This window comes from Phyllobates terribilis, unplaced genomic scaffold, assembly GCF_046119375.1.
Source record: "Phyllobates terribilis strain yellow unplaced genomic scaffold, ASM4611937v1 Scaffold_7__3_contigs__length_470593459, whole genome shotgun sequence".
In the NCBI taxonomy this organism is placed as follows: Eukaryota; Metazoa; Chordata; class Amphibia; order Anura; family Dendrobatidae; genus Phyllobates; species Phyllobates terribilis.
Window position 1 is genome coordinate 267,015,903 of NW_027362767.1, and position 18,218 is coordinate 267,034,120.

At 46.0% G+C, this 18,218-nt stretch overlaps 2 protein-coding genes across 8 annotated transcripts in view; one reads left to right on the plus strand and one right to left on the minus strand.

Annotated features, from left to right (window-relative positions):
- The window catches only part of TTF1 (transcription termination factor 1), a 76,617-nt gene extending 69,617 nt beyond the window's left edge, over window positions 1-7,000 (plus strand). For all 4 annotated transcript variants that reach the window (XM_073640669.1, XM_073640671.1, XM_073640670.1 and 1 more), the window contains exons 11-14: window positions 4,023-4,088; window positions 4,351-4,433; window positions 4,847-4,926; window positions 5,014-7,000. In XM_073640669.1, coding sequence (XP_073496770.1) covers window positions 4,023-4,088; window positions 4,351-4,433; window positions 4,847-4,926; window positions 5,014-5,091 — 307 coding nt within the window. In that variant the 3' untranslated portion in view covers window positions 5,092-7,000. The remainder of the gene's footprint in view (window positions 1-4,022; window positions 4,089-4,350; window positions 4,434-4,846; window positions 4,927-5,013) is intronic.
- A 3,144-nt stretch (window positions 7,001-10,144) lies between these two features.
- SETX (senataxin) overlaps window positions 10,145-18,218 on the minus strand; it is a 94,148-nt gene continuing 86,074 nt past the window's right edge. For all 4 annotated transcript variants that reach the window (XM_073640665.1, XM_073640664.1, XM_073640666.1 and 1 more), the window contains 14 exons: window positions 17,788-18,017; window positions 17,504-17,671; window positions 17,091-17,247; window positions 16,639-16,740; window positions 16,445-16,551; window positions 16,139-16,210; window positions 15,582-15,731; window positions 15,396-15,503; window positions 14,948-15,120; window positions 13,390-13,482; window positions 12,718-12,885; window positions 12,445-12,543; window positions 11,793-11,880; window positions 10,145-11,535 (listed from right to left, as the gene is read on the minus strand). In XM_073640665.1, the coding sequence (XP_073496766.1) occupies window positions 10,912-11,535; window positions 11,793-11,880; window positions 12,445-12,543; window positions 12,718-12,885; window positions 13,390-13,482; window positions 14,948-15,120; window positions 15,396-15,503; window positions 15,582-15,731; window positions 16,139-16,210; window positions 16,445-16,551; window positions 16,639-16,740; window positions 17,091-17,247; window positions 17,504-17,671; window positions 17,788-18,017 (2,339 nt within the window). In that variant the 3' untranslated portion in view covers window positions 10,145-10,911. The remainder of the gene's footprint in view (window positions 11,536-11,792; window positions 11,881-12,444; window positions 12,544-12,717; window positions 12,886-13,389; window positions 13,483-14,947; window positions 15,121-15,395; window positions 15,504-15,581; window positions 15,732-16,138; window positions 16,211-16,444; window positions 16,552-16,638; window positions 16,741-17,090; window positions 17,248-17,503; window positions 17,672-17,787; window positions 18,018-18,218) is intronic.

Here is an 18,218-nt window from a genome sequence, read left to right on the forward strand (position 1 = left end):
AAGACTGGTGGTAGCGCTCACCTCTTCTTCTCCAAATAAGCTGTTTTCCAGATGTCCCAAACAATCGAAAAGGGGATTCATCAGAGAAAATGACTTTGCCCCAGTCCTCAGCAGTCCACTCCCTGTACCTTTTGCAGAATATCAGTCGGTCTCTGATGTTTTTTCTGGAGAGAAGTGGCTTCTTTGCTGCCCTCCTTGAAACCAGCCCTTGCTCAAAGAGTCTCCGCCTCACAGTGCGTGCAGAAGCACTCACACCAGCCTGCTGCCATTCCTGAGCAAGCTCAGCACTGCTGGTAGTCCGATCCCGCAGCTGAAACAGTTTTAAGATACGGTCCTGGCGCTTGCTGGTCTTTCTTGGGCGCCCTGGAGCCTTTTTGACAACAATGGAAGCTCTCTCCTTGAAGTTCTTGATGATGTGATAGATTGTTGACTGAGGTGCAATCTTTGTAGCTGCGATACTCTTCCCTGTTAGGCCATTTTTGTGCAGTGCAATGATGGCTGCACGTGTTTCTTTAGAGATAACCATGGTTAACTGAAGAGAAACAATGATACCAAGAACCAGCCTCCTTTTAAAGTGTCCAGTGATGTCATTCTTACTTAATCATGACTGATTGATCCATTAACACAGGTGTGGGTGTTGATGAGGACAGGGCTGGCGATCAATCACTAAAACGATGTTAGCCGCTCCTTTTAAGGCAGGACTGCAATGATGTTGAAATGTGTTTTGGGGGTTAAAGTTCATTTTCTGGGCAAATATTGACTTTGCAAGTACAGTAATTGCTGTTAAGCTGATCACTCTTTGATATTCAGGAGTATATGCAAATTGCCATTACAAAAAATGAAGCAGTAAACTTTGGAAAAATTACTATTTGTCTCATTCTCAATACTCTTGGCCATGACTGTAGTTTCTCCATACAGGAGGCGCCTTGAAGCTGTAATAAACAACAAAAGATTTTGTACAAAGTATTAAATAAATTTAATCAAGCATGTTCAATTCTTTTTCCCTGTGTCATTTCTCACTATTACACATAACTTAAATTTATGAACATCTATGGTTTGATTTCTTTGACTGTGTGGATTGGATGGGTTGTTACCGAAATCTGGTGATTATTGTATGTCAATACTTATTTCACCCTCTGTATATAAACCCAGGGACGGACCCTGACAGCTTGGGGCCCCTGTCCAAGAAATGTGTCTGGGCTCCCCTCCCTACCCGGCACGCCGCTTATGATTAGGGCAGTCTGGCAATGGGACCCCTGGAGCCTTGGGCTATGTGTAATAGGCCAGGCTTCCCTCATTCTTGCCACCCTGCAAGCAAGGGCGAACATAGAAATCAGAGGGCCCCATAGTAAAAGTTCTATTTGGGCCTCCTCACATCACTAAAAAATATATATTTTTTTTCACTGAGATACATACACCGTACATACACACATACTATATACATACTGTACATACAGTACAGACCAAAAGTTTGGACACACCTCATTTAAAGATTTTTCTGTATTTTCATGACTATGAAAATTGTACATTCACACTGAAAGCATCAAAACTATGAATTAACACATGTGGAATTATATACTTAACAAAAAAGTGTTAAACAACTGAAAATATGTCTTATATTCTAGGTTCTTCAAAGTAGCCACCTTTTGCTTTGATGACTGCTTTGCACACTCTTGCCATTCTCTTGATGAGCTTCAAGAGGTAGTCACCGGAAATGGTCTTCCAACAATCTTGAAGGAGTTCCCAGAGATGCTTAGCACTTGTTGGCCCTTTTGCCTTCACTCTGCGGTCCAGCTCACCCCAAACCATCTCGATTGGGTTCAGGTCTGGTGACTGTGGAGGCCAGGTCATCTGGCGTAGCACCCCGTCACTCTCCTGCTTGGTCAAATAGCCCTTACACAGCCTGGAGGTGTGTTTGGGGTCATTGTCCTGTTGAAAAATAAATAAATGATGGTCCAACTAAACGCAAACCGGATGGAATAGCATGCCGCTGCAAGATGCTGTGGTAGCCATGCTGGTTCAGTCTGCCTTCAATTTTGAATAAATCCCAAACAGTGTCACCAGCAAAGCACCCCCACACCATCACACCTCCTCCTCCATGCTTCACGGTGGGAACCAGGCATGTAGAGTCCATCCGTTCACCTTTTCTGTGTCGCACAAAGACACGGTGGTTGGAACCAAAGATCTCAAATTTGGACTCATCAGACCAAAGCACAGATTTCCACTGGTCTAATGTCCATTCCTTGTGTTCTTTAGCCCAAACAAGTCTCTTCTGCTTGTTGCCTGTCCTTAGCAGTGGTTTCCTAGCCGCTATTTTACCATGAAGGCCTGCTGCACAAAGTCTCCTCTTAACAGTCGTTGAAGAGATGTGTCTGCTGCTAGAACTCTGTGTGGCATTGACCTGGTCTCTAATCTGAGCTGCTGTTAACCTGCGATTTCTGAGGCTGGTGACTCGGATAAACTTATCCTCAGAAGCAGAGGTGACTCTTGGTCTTCCTTTCCTGGGGCGGTCCTCATGTGAGCCAGTTTCTTTGTAGCGCTTGATGGTTTTTTCAACTGCACTTGGGGACACTTTCAAAGTTTGCCCAATTTTTCGGACTGACTGACCTTCATTTCTTAAAATAATGATGGCCACTCGTTTTTCTTTACTTAGAATTTGTATTATGGCAAGAAAAAAGCAGCTAACAGTCTATTCAGTAGGACTATCAGCTGTGTATCCACCTGACTTCTGCACAACACAACTGATGGTCCCAACCCCATTTATAAGGCAAGAAATCCCACTTATTAAACCTGACAGGGCACACCTGTGAAGTGAAGACCATTTCCGGTGACTACCTCTTGAAGCTCATCAAGAGAATGCCAAGAGTGTGCAAAGCAGTCATCAAAGCAAAAGGTGGCTACTTTGAAGAACCGAGAATATAAGACATATTTTCAGTTGTTTCACACTTTTTTGTTAAGTATATAATTCCACATGTGTTAATTCATAGTTTTGATGCCTTCAGTGTGAATGTACAATTTTCATAGTCATGAAAATACAGAAAAATCTTTAGATGAGGTGTGTCCAAACTTTTGGTCTGTACTGTATATACATACACAAATACTACTCTTTTATATCAGGTGTTCAGAGAACAGCAGAAGAGGGCTGCAGAAACTACTGTGGGGGATGGAGACACAGCAGACAGGACGGATAGACCTCTGCTGCTGCCGTCCCGTGCAGTGAGCCCTCCTCCAAGATGCTGCTGGAAGGAACGGAGGGAGCAGAATACTCACAATCACTCCTGCTCTTCCTCCACTGTTGCCCCCACCCCTGTGTGCTGTGCAGCTTGGGCCCCTGGCTACAGGTGCGTACTCACCATTGGGACGCGCTGTGCAGGAGACAGGCTGCAGCCAGTGAGTGTTCATCAGTCTGGTGAGGAAAGCGTTCATTGGCCTGCTCTCTCTCCCTGCATGACATGCCCCCTTTTTGAAGTCCTGCACTCTGCGCGCCTTCTCTCCCTGCTCTGGGTAATCAGAATAATTACAGGCGGGAGTGAGAGGGGCCCCGGGCTGCTTGACACCGGCCCATTTCACTCCTGCCTGTAATTTTTACTAAGTGTCTCCATAGCAGCTGTGTGGGCTGCTGCTATGGCCAGTACGCACCTGCCTGCAAGGGCCCCCTCTCCACCACCGGGACCCGATGCAGCTGCACCGGCCGTATGTCCACCCCTGTATAAACCCCACATTCACGGCCTGGTCCAGTCTATATGTACCCTAAATGCACGGTCTCACCCCGGTTATGTCTATAGATACCCCACATCCAAGGGCTCACCCCTGTCCGATCTATATACACCCCACATGCATGGCTTCAGTCTGGTCTATACACAGTCCACATTTATGGCTTCATCCCCGTCCGGTCAATATACACCCTTATATAACCTCACCCTGTTCGGTCTATATATGTATGTATACATGCCTTTTAGCTGCTGAGCTCTTTATACATTGCCACTATAGTCACATAATCTCCTGTCTTGTCTGGTTTCCAGGCTTTATGATAAGAACGTGAAGGATTACGGCGACGTGAAATGGGAAGAGCTGAGCAACCACATAGGGTAAGGGCCATCGCGCCTCGCCATTGATGCATTCCTCTGATTAGAATGGTATTTTATGATTGGTGACTGACTGAGGGATCAGTTCTTTCCTTGTAGTTTCAGATAATCCCAGAACTCCTTTAGGGTTTGGATATGTTAATCAGACACCGTTGCTAAAGGGGTTAATCCACGTAACCAGACCTGACCATTTTGGATGTCCGGAGATGATCCTAGCATTAATCAGATTTTTGGACTCATTAATGTAACCTGTTTGATCTTTCAGAAATGTTCCGACCACCGAAATGCAACGAATGTTTCATACATTGAAGAAAGGTGTCTCAGGCTGGAGAGATATGCGTCTGTATGGTAAGTGACTTAAAGGGCTCATCCCGCCTGAGCTCAGTATCAGCTGGATAGGTGTCATTGTTAGTTCGGTGTGGATCCCACCACTGGGACCTCCTCATCACCAGAATGGGGGACTTGTGCTCGGGAGCGGAGCCTGCTACTTACAGGGCAGGTGCCATCTGTGTTCCACAGCTGACATCTGCCTCCAACAGTTCCGATCGCTGCAGTTTACCCATTTTTGGTGCATGTGCAAACTTCTGTTTATTCTAACTACTCTTCTTGGGCACAGTCTACCCCAGAAAAAAAAAGGGCATAAGTCTCTCGTTCTGGTGACTGGTGTGGTTGGGGGAACTCCGACATACCCCTCTAAGTGGGAAAAGCTTTTTTTGTGTGTGTTTTCTTGCACCTGATCTATCATATTTCTCCTATCTTAGAAATTGTGAAGAACTTGTATGATGACACGCTGCCAGAGCTTAAAGAGAAGCTGTTGGCTGCAGGAGAAATCGACATAGAGGTAAGCAGCGGTGCCCCACCACCCTTGGCAGAGTGTCCATGTCCTCTCCTGTAAACCTTATTCGGTCTTTTTCTTGTACTTCTACAGCCCGAGACAAAAGATGAGTTCTTAATCAGCGAAATATTTCAGGAATATCAAGAATGTGGGGAAAAATTTGAAGCATGATCTCACATTTAATAGTTAACCCCCTTAAAACGTAGGAAACGTGGAATGTGGGACCACACGTGGTATCACAGCTAATGACTAAAACAGTCGCATGACAGTAAGTTACACACGTTACAGTTAAAGACTAATCCCGCTCCTGATTGATCGGAGCCACGCCTGTTTGGCCAAGAGGGTGGAGCTTAGTGATTTGTTGTCCAACACCTGCTGCGGCCAGGAGGGAATATGGCCGAGCTCCTGTTTTGTTTCACACAGAAGATTTTTTATATACATTTCTCAGGTGTTTTTTAATCTATGCATTTAAAAAAAAAATTCAAGCATTTTCAGTACAGCTTTAGAAGGGACTGGAGGCAACGGATTGCAGCATAACTCACAAATTGACTGAAATTTGTTAGAAATGGACACAAAATTATATAATCGCTGGTGAAGTTTTCTAATTCTTGCACAACGCAGGCCTAAACGATGTGCCAAATTTGGCCCTCTTTAGTCCACATTCAGTATTTTACATCAGTATTTGTAAGCCAAAACCAGGAGCTGAAAAATATAATAGAAACACGTCACCACTTCTGCATTTTTTTTTTCCACCCTCTCCTGGTTTTGGCTTACAAATACTGATGTAAAACACTGACCAAATACTGAACATGTGAACATGACCTAAAGGGTTATTCTCCTCTTGCTGGAGGGGCCGGTGCGTTCCTGATTAACAGTTCGGACCAGCACCACAATCTGCGCTTTCCGATGCTGCAAGCAGAGGCGACTTCTAGGAGGAGTCCAGGGGGAACTAGTGCTTGCAAATGCTACACTGCCGGCCTAGGAGATTAACCCTTTGGCTAAGTGCCCACGATGCAGAAATGCTGCATATTTTTTACGCTTCTTCCTGGCAGGAAAAACACATGCGGATTTTACATGCATTTTTCCCGCCAGGTAGAAGCGTTTGTGAAGCGTTTTTTGCATGCATTTCTGCATGCGGGTTATCAAGCGCTTTTCCAGGCGATTTTGGCATCACTTGGAAAGTGCTTGACAACTTGGTCACACTATATAAATCCATGCAACCGGCATGGATTTATAGTAGTGTGACCAAGTTAGTTAAAATAATAAATAAGGATGGTGAAAAAAAAAAAAAATAAATGTTTATACTCACCTACCGATGTCCTCCCGATGTTTTGTCTGCTCCGTCCGGTCTCTTGCGCTGCTTGCAGGGTGTGAAGGACCTGCGGTGACGTCATTGAGCCATGTAATGGGTCACATGACTCAGTGACGTCATGGCAGGTCCTTCACATCAACGTGAACATTGCAAGACATCGGACGGAGCAGACAAAACACCGGGAGGACATCAGAAGGTGAGTGAGTATAAACTTTATTTTTTAGTTTAAATTCTTTTTTTACAGTTTCTATGGTACCCAGGTCTGGAAGAGAGTCTCCTGTCCTCCAGACCTGGGTACCATCCGCACATTGAACCGTGTGATATCCACATGTGCAAATGCAGTGATGCGGATGTCACGCGGTCCAATGCAAGTCAATGGCGGCGATTACGCTCCATGTCTGCAAAATTAATGGACATGCTGTGGATTTTTTTGAGTGCAGCATAAACGCTGTGGAAAAATCCGCAACATGGGCATTGACATTGCGGTTTGTCATTAGGGACCAGGGGGGACGGATTACCAAGCGTTTCCCAAGCGTTTATGCTGCGGAAATTCCGCAGCATAAACGCTTGTAAAACGCTACGTGGGCACACAGCCTTTAACTATTTTTCTCCAGCCATCTTTCATGCTAGATTGGAATATGCAATGCCAACATTGATGATATTTTACGTCCCTGTCAAAAGCACCCTAAGTTGAAGAAACTATAACATTTTCAACACAGCTTTGTCTATGACTAGAGTAAAAGCAAAGATTGAATATTTTGGTTACAATTTGTCTTCTGGTGTTTTGTTACTCTTTTTGCGTTTTTTTTTTTTAATGCAAGGGGGCAGCTGGAGTAAAACTGTGCAAAAAATGTTGCCATATTTTGCCACAAGGAAAACTACGGTCACAATATATAACAAAAAACTTACTCAAACAGATGTAACCAAGTAAAGGTAACAGAAAAAAGGCACAAAGACCACAATGAATTGGGACCTTTGTGCTACAGGGTCCAGAAGAGCATTTTCTGCTCATATTGGTGGTGATTTTGTGGAGACTCTTACTGTCACCTGTCACACAGTCATTGCTACTGTTTTATGTTTGAGGTCTGATTTTATACCAATTTGTAAATATGTCTGTATATATAGACTGTTTAAAGATTACTGTTTTTTTTTTTCCTGAAGTTTGAAGAAAAAAAGCTTTTTTTTCTTTTTGAGAATCCTGTAGAGGTAATTTTAGGGCAACTGCTGCTGTTCATCAAAGCCTTCCCAAATCTGGGTCTGGTCTGATAAATTATCACTAGTTCTGGTATTGGTGGTCTACGGACTATTATCAAATGAAGCATGTTGACCTTCGCACCACATTTCCTATACAGTTGTTTTATGAAACAAAAAAAGAAAAAAAAACAACAAAAAAGCCAAACAGTCCAGCCAATGTCTTCAGAGCTGCACGCACTATTCTGCTGGTGCAGTCACTGTGTACATACATTACATTACTTATCCTGTACTGATCCTGAGTTACATCCTGTATTATACCCCAGAGCTGCACTCACTATTCTGCTGGTGCAGTCACTGTGTACATACATTACATTACTTATCCTGTACTGATCCTGAGTTACATCCTGTATTATACTCCGGAGCAGCACTCACTATTCTGCTGGTGCAGTCACTGTGTACATACATTACATTACTTATCCTGTACTGATCCTGAGTTACATCCTGTATTATACTCCAGAGCTGCACTCACTATTCTGCTGGTGCAGTCACTGTGTACATACATTACATTACTTATCCTGTACTGATCCTGAGTTACATCCTGCATTATACTCCAGAGCTGCACTCACTATTCTGCTGGTGCAGTCACTGTGTACATACATTACATTACTGATCCTGTACTGATCCTGAGTTACATCCTGTATTATACCCCAGAGCTGCACTCACTATTCTGATGGTGCAGTCACTGTGTACATACATTACATTACTGGTCCTGTACTGATCCTGAGTTACATCCTGTATTATACCCCAGAGCTGCACTCACTATTCTGCTGGTGCAGTCACTGTGTACATACATTACATTACTTATCCTGTACTGATCCTGAGTTACATCCTGTATTATACTCCAGAGCTTCACTCACTATTCTGCTGCTGCAGTCACTGTGTACATACATTACATTACTTATCCTGTACTGATCCTGAGTTACATCCTGTATTATACTCCTGAGCTGCACTCACTATTCTGCTGGTGCAGTCACTGTGTACATACATTACTGATCCGGAGTTACATCCTGTATTATACTCCAGAGCTGCACTCACTATTTTGCTGGTGCAGTCAATGTAAATACAGTTAGGTCCAGAAATGTTTGGACAGTGACATGTTTTGGCATATTAGCTGTTTGCTAAAAAGTATTCAGGATACATTTATATAATAAATATTTGCTTAAAGTGCAGACTCAGCTTTAGGGCTCGTTCACACTGTCATAATACGGAGGAGTACGATGCAAGAAAATATCACATTGCAGTCTGACCAGTGCTATATGATATAGACCTGCACCTATTCAAGTCAATGAAAAAGGGAATCCAGCATAGAAAAAAAACTTCATAAAAATAAAAACTTAAACATTGAGACAAAATATATAGGGGGGTGCTAAGAGACGCGTTTCAGAATTACATTCCTTATTCATTGCTGAATAAGGAATAATTCCGAAACGCGTCTGTCTTAGCACCCCCTGACTGGCTCCTATATATATATTTTTTGTCTCAATGTCAAGTTTATAATAATTTTCCATTAAAATTATTTTTATGAAGTGTTTTTTTCTACGCTGGATTACTTTTCTCTGAATACTACCCTGCAGCACTGCCAGTTTCCATGCGTAGAATTTCAACTCTCCAAGAATAGGTGAGCGGATCTTTTTGCTTTCTTTTTTCACTATTCAAGTCAGTGGGTGCCAAACATTGGACTGCACTCAGATGTCATCCAAGTGCAATACGATATACACAGACAGGCAATGGAGAAGTCAAAGAGTTTGTCCGGTGCAAATCAATAAGTCTGTGGTCACTGTGTGACCGCCAACTGATGAATATCCCCCCCAGCACATGCACTGCAAGAATTCACCGGTTTCTGAGCCGGGCCCGGATGGTATGTATGCGCTATACATACTCCCTGCCAGAGCCCAACTAGTGGGCGTGGCCTCGCACCATACATTTTGAGTGAAGCAAGGCTACGCCCACTGGCTGGGAGTATGTGGAACACATACATACCCTCCGATCCCAGCTCAGAAACCAGCAAATCCCAGCAGCGCACAGTGCTGTGCTGGGGGGATTCATGCGTTTGCAGTCATAGTGACTGCTCACTTATTGATTTGGACCAGGCATCCCCTTAACCTCCTCACCTGTGATCTGAGTTTGACACGTGAAAGACAACCTTAAGGGTGCATACTGACTGCAGGAGCGGAGCTGAGCACACACATAGCTGCTTACTGCAGAGCGGAGGAGGGGGATGTTTGCACACCTGCTCCGCTCCTGCAGTCAATGTGCGCACACACAGGGCTGAGTATTCAGTGCAGACCACACAGTCACTCAGCACAGGGCGAGGGGCAGAACGTGCACTGAGACTTGGCCAGGATGAGGCTGCACCAACATTTGCATCTAGTTAGTATTTTGAGTGTTATCCAGAAAATTATCTTTAAACATTCAAGCTTTCTTTATAGGGGCCAAGTACTCTACGACCATTTGATTAGTTTAAATTTAGTGAATTTTGGGGGAGACATACTGCCATTTAAGCTACGGTGATTACCTTCCGGTACCTCATACATTGGGACTGGTGAGAAGGAAACTCCCACCGTCCTACAGATCAGAGCGCAGTGGGATTTTTGCGACTTCTCACTACGCTAGTCGGTGTCGTCCGCTGTAGCTAGAAATCACTGGTCAACAAACAAAGCAGGTTCTATCCATTTATAAAAATAAGAGCTCCCTGAACATGGCTTGTCCAATCATCCCCACGGGTCCGTGAGCGAAAACTTGGAGTGGTCACACTAGTATCGAATGTTAAACGCAAATATCAGAACTGTACAAAATAAGAAATATAAAAGGCATAATCACAGTGTAATAAAGAGCTCTGGAACGGTCTAATAGGCCCTGTTCAAAGGACCCACCTTTATCAATACCTCTGCTTGCAGTCAATGGATGAGAACACTTTGAGTATAGGGGGCTCTCCACTCACATCCGCAGCCAGAGATGATCGGCGGTGATGCCGTTGTGGCTCCACTCACCAGCTGGGATGCACGATCAGCAGGTATCATACATGTATATATAGGCGTAACCCCACTTGCCTACAGATGGGGCACTAAGTTCTGCTGAAGCTGATGGGTTGTTACGATGCAGACAATCTGAGCTGACACACAGTAACAAACCCTAGCCGTGGAAGCAGAACAAAGCCAACTTTAACTCACATCCAGCTGACATTCTGCACTGAAGCACAATATTCCCATTCATTGTCAACAAGCAGAGATCGACAAAAGCGAGCATTTAAAAAAATTACAAGTCTATGAGGAAGGTGCAGAGCATTTTACTGTATAATGATTGCGCCTCATTTACATACACCTCTTTAAACGCTACTCCGGGTCTGTAAGGGTCAGTGAATGCAGAATATTTGGACCAGCACCTGCTAAGAGCGAGTCCTGTCCATGGGGTAAACTCAGCAGCCGCTAGGAGACTTTCCTCTTCTTTGCATCCTGATTATGGTCAAACTGTGCGTTCATATCACGATAGTCCCGGTCTTTGGAGTAGCCATGTGCTCCGCTGTGTGGTGGCTGGTCTCTGTAGGCGGGATGTGATGGGCGCTTGACTCCAGCTCCTGATGGGGATGATGAGAAAGAGTACATCTGGTAGCGGCTGTGGGGATGTGCTCCACTTGGCTTCTCTCCCTCTGAAGGATTGAGATCGCTGGACTCTCGCCGCCGCGCCAGTCGGGGATCTTCCAGCTTCCCTTTTCTGAAAGACTGTGCAACCTGAGCCACCGTGCGGTTCTGCATTGGTCTAATGTCCACAGCTGGATGTGCAACGAGTCGCTGAGGGGCCGGGACCACCGGTTTGGGAGGTGGGATGTAGTCTCTGATTGGTGTGTCTGGAGGAGGAATATGGGATTGACTGCCAGATGCAGCTGGCCGCTCCACCACTGGCCCACTTGCTTGGTTGCCAGGGGTCCGCACTACAACGGGTTTCAGTTTCAGAATCCTATTGACATCTTTCTGGTAAAGCTCCTCCTTAGTCAGGAAGAGCGCCCCTCGCCTCTTGGCATCCTGAATCAAGTGGTTCCAGTCATTGTTGTCCTGCAAGAAGACATGAGCAGCTATGACATTCAAGAGCGATCCATGTATACACCTGTCAATCATAACGAGCAGAGTAGGCACATCTCTACCAGCTCAGCACAATAGCCCTGGTGTACTAGATGGTCTATTGCTCTCAGTTATCAGCCATTTCAGGCAGCCTGTAATGCTCTTCTATGAGAAGAGTGGTATGGGGGCAGGAAGGTTTCTGTACGTCCTAAGATCAGCACTATACTGGACATTATCGGGGTGTGGCTCACCATTAGGGTCCTTAGGCTCCCCAGGATGAAGAGACTGTACCGGGCCCTTGTGATGGTCACATTTAATCTTTGCCGACTGGCCAGGAACCTAAACATGAAGCAGAAAGTGCACATAGATAATTAGAGGGGTGGTCCACCACTATAACAACCCCTTCTCAATCGGAGTGTTTTCCCACGTTAAAATAAAACGTCCTATACTGACTTCCGGTGCCGGCTCTGTGCCAGTGATGTTGGCACTTTCCCAGGGCTCACATGAGCCCTGCGCCCAATCAGAGCCGGCTTCACTCTCTGCCTTTAGACAAGTAAGTAATTAACAGGAAATGAACGGTTGCCACAATTCTGACTTCCTGTTAATTATTTAACAGTTAAGTAATTAACAGGAAGTCAGAACTGCAGCTGCTTCTCACTTCCGGTCAATTACTTAATCGTCTGAAGGTGGGGGGGACCAGCGCTGATTGGGTGCAGGGCTCACGTGACCAACACCTCACAAGAGCCCCAGGAGAGCAAATGCCAACACGCAAGGCAAGGTCAGTATAGGGGTTTTTCTTTTGATGGGGGAACACTCAGATTGAGACGGTGGTGGACAACCCCTTTAACGGCAGAAGGCACCTTATATAAACCTGTAGTGTCTTCACAACGGCACAAGACTCACCCAATAGACCCTTGGCCGAAGTTTGCCCGCACACACGTCACAATGATACAGTCCTTTTGCCGCCCCTGGAATCCATCCACCGTATCCACTTCACTGGGTCTAAAATACATGAGGGGTTAAAACATGTGGTCATGTCTGCTGCAACTGGTCATTTCAAAAGGAGAAGACGATATATCAGAATGGAAGCAGTACAGACTGGGTAAGAAGACACAGATGTCAGAAGGGGGTCTCTCCCGGCTCCCCCCCCCACATTTAGCACAGACCACTTATCACCTGGAGTCTTTTCCAAATTCTCTTTGGAGCGCATTGATGATCAACATCTTCTGGGCGCGGTACGGTGTGATAATCCCGATACTGCGGAAAGAAGACTCCTTCTTCTTGCTCCTAATGAGCTTCACCAACGCCACCACCATTTTGACCTCTTGCGGGTTGGCAAACGAACTGCAGAAAGAAACCATGTTAATGTTCAGAACCCCAGCAATGTTGGTGGGGGTATATCACGTGATCCATCTTGGCCAGTCAGCAGCCAGGAGCAAAATCATGTGACATCCACTCGCTGATTGCATTACCTGATCATCTTCAGAGCCGCTGACTGGCTGAGATGGATCATGTGATACCCCCAGGTTCTGAGGGGCCCCGTTTAGCCTTGTTGGTGTAATCGCACTGACTACAGTCCCCATCCTAAAGTTATATTAATGTACTTTACATTACAAGTGCTCTGCTTGCTGTTAGCGAATGACTACCTTTATAGCCAGAGGCTGAAAAACCTGGTTGAGGATTTGCTACAGTGCATCAGTCTAGGAATCCTCCACAAGTTAAACATCAGTAATACAGTCCTGTCCTAATTTGTTAATGTTCCAGTCTGGGGTCCTGGCTGTTAATCTAGGATATAACTGCACCAATAACGCAGCCGATATGGGGGTCACCAGGTAATTCTGCCCTTACTCCTTCTCCTTCGTCTCATAGCCATCTGCCACATCAAACACCATGTACGGCTGGAAGGGCCAGTCCGAAGAACACCGCGCCTCCTCCGTCGCTCTGCAAAACATAAGATATTGCAATCACACAGTCCAGTCGCCTTTTCTAGCACCATAATAGCCGGCTACAATCAGTCACCCACCGGAGTAAGTCTCATTCATTAGTAAAAATAAATTTGATACTGTGTTTGTTATAGTTTCATTTATTACAATATAAATATCTGAACAGAACAAGTGGTTTCTCCAAATTCACCCCTTTTACGGACCCCTGCAGTCTCATTATTAGAATCCCCCATAAGAGCCATTTGTCTCCAGCTCCAGATGTAATAATCCAGAGTTTATAACAGACAGTCAGATAAAACATCAAATACCCGGAGCGGCGAGGGGAGATGTGACTGCACAAGAGAGGGCTCCACAATGGATACAAGATGGCGCGGCAGAGAGTGTCAGTACAGATACAGCGGGAAGCAGAGGAGCAGCGGCTGTACTACCTGCAGGAAGAGGAGGCCGGCACCGGCTGCCACTAGAGGGGGCCACTGCTCAAAACCTGCAGCAGGATCCGATGGCAGCCGGTGCTGAGGACTCAGTGTGTAGAGTAAGGCGCATACACAATGCTGATGATCTCTGTGCCAGAACTCCAAGACTCAGAGTTACCCACAGTGAAGCACTGCCCAGAAATCCTAGAATGAGCTGAAGCTCCGGCGTCACTGGACCTTCCAACGGGACAATGATCCCAGCACCTCACAGTCCACCAAGACTTGGTGTCAGAAGTAGTCCTGGAAGATTCTGGAGCAGCCGTCAGGCACCTGACCTGAACCCCATACAAAATCTTGGGGTGTGAAGACGACACCGACTGCAAACCTGAGAATATTACGGACCTGGAGACCATTACCCATGAGAAATGGGCCGTGATTCCCCAGGAAAGCTGCCAGAAGCCAGTGTCTGGAGAGATTTCCCGTCTACAGCAGATTCAGAACAGCAAGAGGGGCTCTACCAAGTAGTGAAGATGCTGGTCATGAAGGGGTGAATAATCCTGAAAATGCAGGAGTCCATAAAAGCAGCGTCTTGTGGTGAATTCGGAAAAATCACTTATGTTAGTTGTTCAGATATTTACATTTGGTTAATTACAATGAAACAAAAGCAAACAGCAGAAAGCTTATAAACGTTAATAATTAGGTACGAGCGAACGTGCTCAGATAAAACGTGTTATCCAAGCATGCTGTTCTACCCGAGTGTTTTCGGCGTGCTCGGCTAATATGTTCAAGTCCCTGCAGCTGCATGTTTTCTGGTGGTAGGCAGATGCAACACATGCGGGGATTGTCTACCAAACAGGCAATCCCCGCATGTGATGCATCTGTCTACCGCTGGAAACCATGCAGCCATAGGGAGCCGAATATATTAGATGAGCACGCTGAAGATACTCAGATGACACGTTGTCAGAGCACATTCGCTCATCATTACTAATAATCCAACCTTACAGTGGGGGGAGGGGAAGAACTGTGATGGTAACACTTAGCTGCACTCACCGGTCAGTCTTGAGCGCACGCTTGTAGAAGTAGCTGGATGGGAAGAGGCAGATGTCCGGGTGCATCCGGTACTGCACCGTCAGCTGCAGAATGAGGCCACCGTGGCCTGAGCTCTCCAGTTGCCGACATAGCCGTGCCATCAAAGACTGCCCATAGCCCAAATCCTCAGCTTTCTGAAGGGAATGGAGGAAATTTAATCAAACTGCTCCAGTCACAAGATATCTTCTATAGTCACATTTTGAGCTGCATTCAGAATTCTGCTGATATCTTATTACCAGGGAGCAGTGCATTGTGGGAGTTTAATGACTTCCGCAGAGCATTAGGTCACAGGTCTAGTTTTTGATGCAGCTCTGGATGTGACTAGAGAGGAAATAAGCTGGAAATAGCAAATCTAAATCTGGAGCATTTAACTTTTTGTGCAGAGAATTTTTCCATATTTTAGTCCTACCAATGAAATGACGGTGGGTGGGAGCTGCTCGGGATCCCCTACCAAAACCAACTTCGTACATCGGTGGAGCAGGGGGATGAGATTCTCAATCTCACATGACTGTCCAGCCTGAGGGAGGAGGATTGGTGAGTTTGGGCGCCTCTACACATCATCCGTTATGTTACTACCAACGCCCGGGGGACTGACCTCATCCACAATGACACAGCTGAAGGGTTCGTGTCCCAGCTGCCTGAAGGCCGACTCCAGCAGCAGCCCCCCACTCGTGCTCAGCGTGCAGCAGATGACATGCGACTCCAGGATGACGTTCCTCTGGATCTCCTGTGGTCTCCGGCGCAGCTTTTAATAAGGACAAGGTCTCATTAGCTGCAAGACCACCACAATGTGCCCAGCTCAGCCCATGGTAGGAGGACCGTAACACTACAACATCGCAAGCAGAGATCTTGCACTGACGGCTGACGGTCAAGCCCCAGTCTAAATTACAGAACAGATGCCAGATATCTGGCAAGTGGCCATAGTTGCATGGTTAGCATGACAGAGGCTTTAAAACGCCGATCACCATTTTTAATGGCCACTGGTCCAACCAAAGGAGATTGACTGTTATGACATCAGAATGTAAAACAGCCCGTGTCTTCATAGGATGGTCACTGACTATGCAGTTCACAACAGTAGTATGGTATTGCAGTGCACAGTCAAAGCCATCACAGCTTCACGGTCCCTAATGGCGCAAATAATACCTAACTCACCTCCCTCAGGCTATTAGCCAGAAGTTGCCGCTCTTTTGACAGCCTGTTAATTTTCTGATCAAGCTCTTCACACTGCAAAACAGAAAAAAAACTCTGCTGATCAGGTAACAAGACCGCACACCTTTGTAAACCTTAAGAGGCTGCAGGTGGACTTTTAATAGTCTGCAAGCTCCGTGCTCAGTGAGTCTTTCCTATGAAGCTGCCTTTTCACACTCGCTCCATTTTTACACCCACATTTGGTTGATGTCTAAGCAAATCCTGCAGCGCCCAATGCTAACAACTCTGAGCAAATCCCGCTGAACTCACGGTATGCTTGTTGCAGCGCTCCATCGCTCTCTGGCGGGACAGCTGGTCCAGCTGCTTGTCCAATGCTTCCTTCTGCCGGAGAATTCCAAAATCCTGTTGAGCTCTGCCTGAAAAAATGCAAGAAAACAAATCACCAGCCCGGACTGCGCACGTCCACCAGTGTATGAACCATGGGGGCAGCGGGCATCACTCACTGATTTTGTGGTTGACTTGACAATCCAGACTGAACTTGATGACATCAGGATCAATGCTCTTCTCCGCTCCCAGTCGCACAAGGTTAATGTCACCACAGTTCCCTATCAAGCAACAAGTCCATAATAAAGAAAACTCGCCTTACTCATCTTGCGAGTTCTCTTCCAAGGCTGCCTGGATCCCTGTACCGCCTGTTTGGTCGAGACTGGAATTTGACCGCAACTGGCAGTCACAACAAGCAGCAGTCACATCTCTAGACTTCCTCTTCAGGTGAGCACCCTGGTCATATGCTTGTCTGAACCACACAGGAAGCACAGAGACTGGCAGTGCAGCCTTGCAAAAGGAGAGACAGGAAGAAGAGGGAAAAAAAAAAAAAAAAAAAAAAAAAAAGGTGGTACAAAACTTTCAGGGATGGATCTCTCCCTCTTCTTTCAGCAGTCATCTACCCCCTTACCCAGGGGATTCTTCTTGTCATGACATTTATCCTTGAACTCCAGGATGATCTTCTTCATCAGGTCGTCCAGCGCTGCATTGGACGGGGCACAGACCAGAACTCTGTTGCGCTTATTTTTGGCATTCAGGTTCTGATAAGGGACATTGCTGTTCCTCTTCTGCGGAGAAAACATACGGTTTATTAATCACGCCAATAAGATCACGTCATTCCATGTCCAATCTATCAGCTGGAAAGAGCAGCGGGACACACCATCACCTATTTAGTCAGAATGTTCACAACGCAATACCAGGCTTCTCCTGAAGTGGCCGCTGTGCCATTATCCTCACACTCCCCAAGTGACCCACCGCCATCAGCTGATAGCCAGCAGCTCCACCTTTAGAAAAAGATGGGTGATCCACTGGTATACACCGTACCTCCATGAGAATGCTGTACAACAGGCCAACTATGGTCTTAGATTTGCCCGTTCCTGGAGGGCCGTGTACCAGACACATCTTGGGCAATCGGGGGTGTTGTGTCACCATGGCGTATGCCCGCTCGATGGCGAGTCTCTGGTCGCTGTTATATTCCTTCCAGTTGAGAATCTGAGGATGAGAAAACAATGTTGAATTCACTACAGGACCTGAAATCAGAGATGGCAGCCTGCCCTCCGCAGAATGAGTCAATCTGGCTTAGTAGACTTTCCATACGAAGCACTTACGGGGCTGGCGCAATTGTCAGCGCTGTCTTTCGGTAAGAAGTCTGATCCATTGGGATGAATGATGGGTCGGAACAGCGGGTTCCTCTGTAGCTGAAGTAGTGCTTTAAATTGCCGCAGGGTTGTTACAAAGCTTCCGATTATGACGCACTGCACCTGCTGATCGCGGAACGCCGACAGGTTTCCATACGTGTGGATACACAAGTCACAAAACGTGTACTGCTCCTTTTCAACTAAAATACAAGGAAAGGGATCAAATCAGACACTTTACTGGAGATCTCTTCTTGAAGCCATTTCATATTAATCCACATTGACCCGAGTGGTCAAACTAAAGTCAGGGGGGGGCGGTATTCCATTGGAGCCTATGTAAAAAAAAAAAAGTCACCAACTTTAGTGGTGAAAACTGGTACTGCACATGACAAATCTAGTTCTGG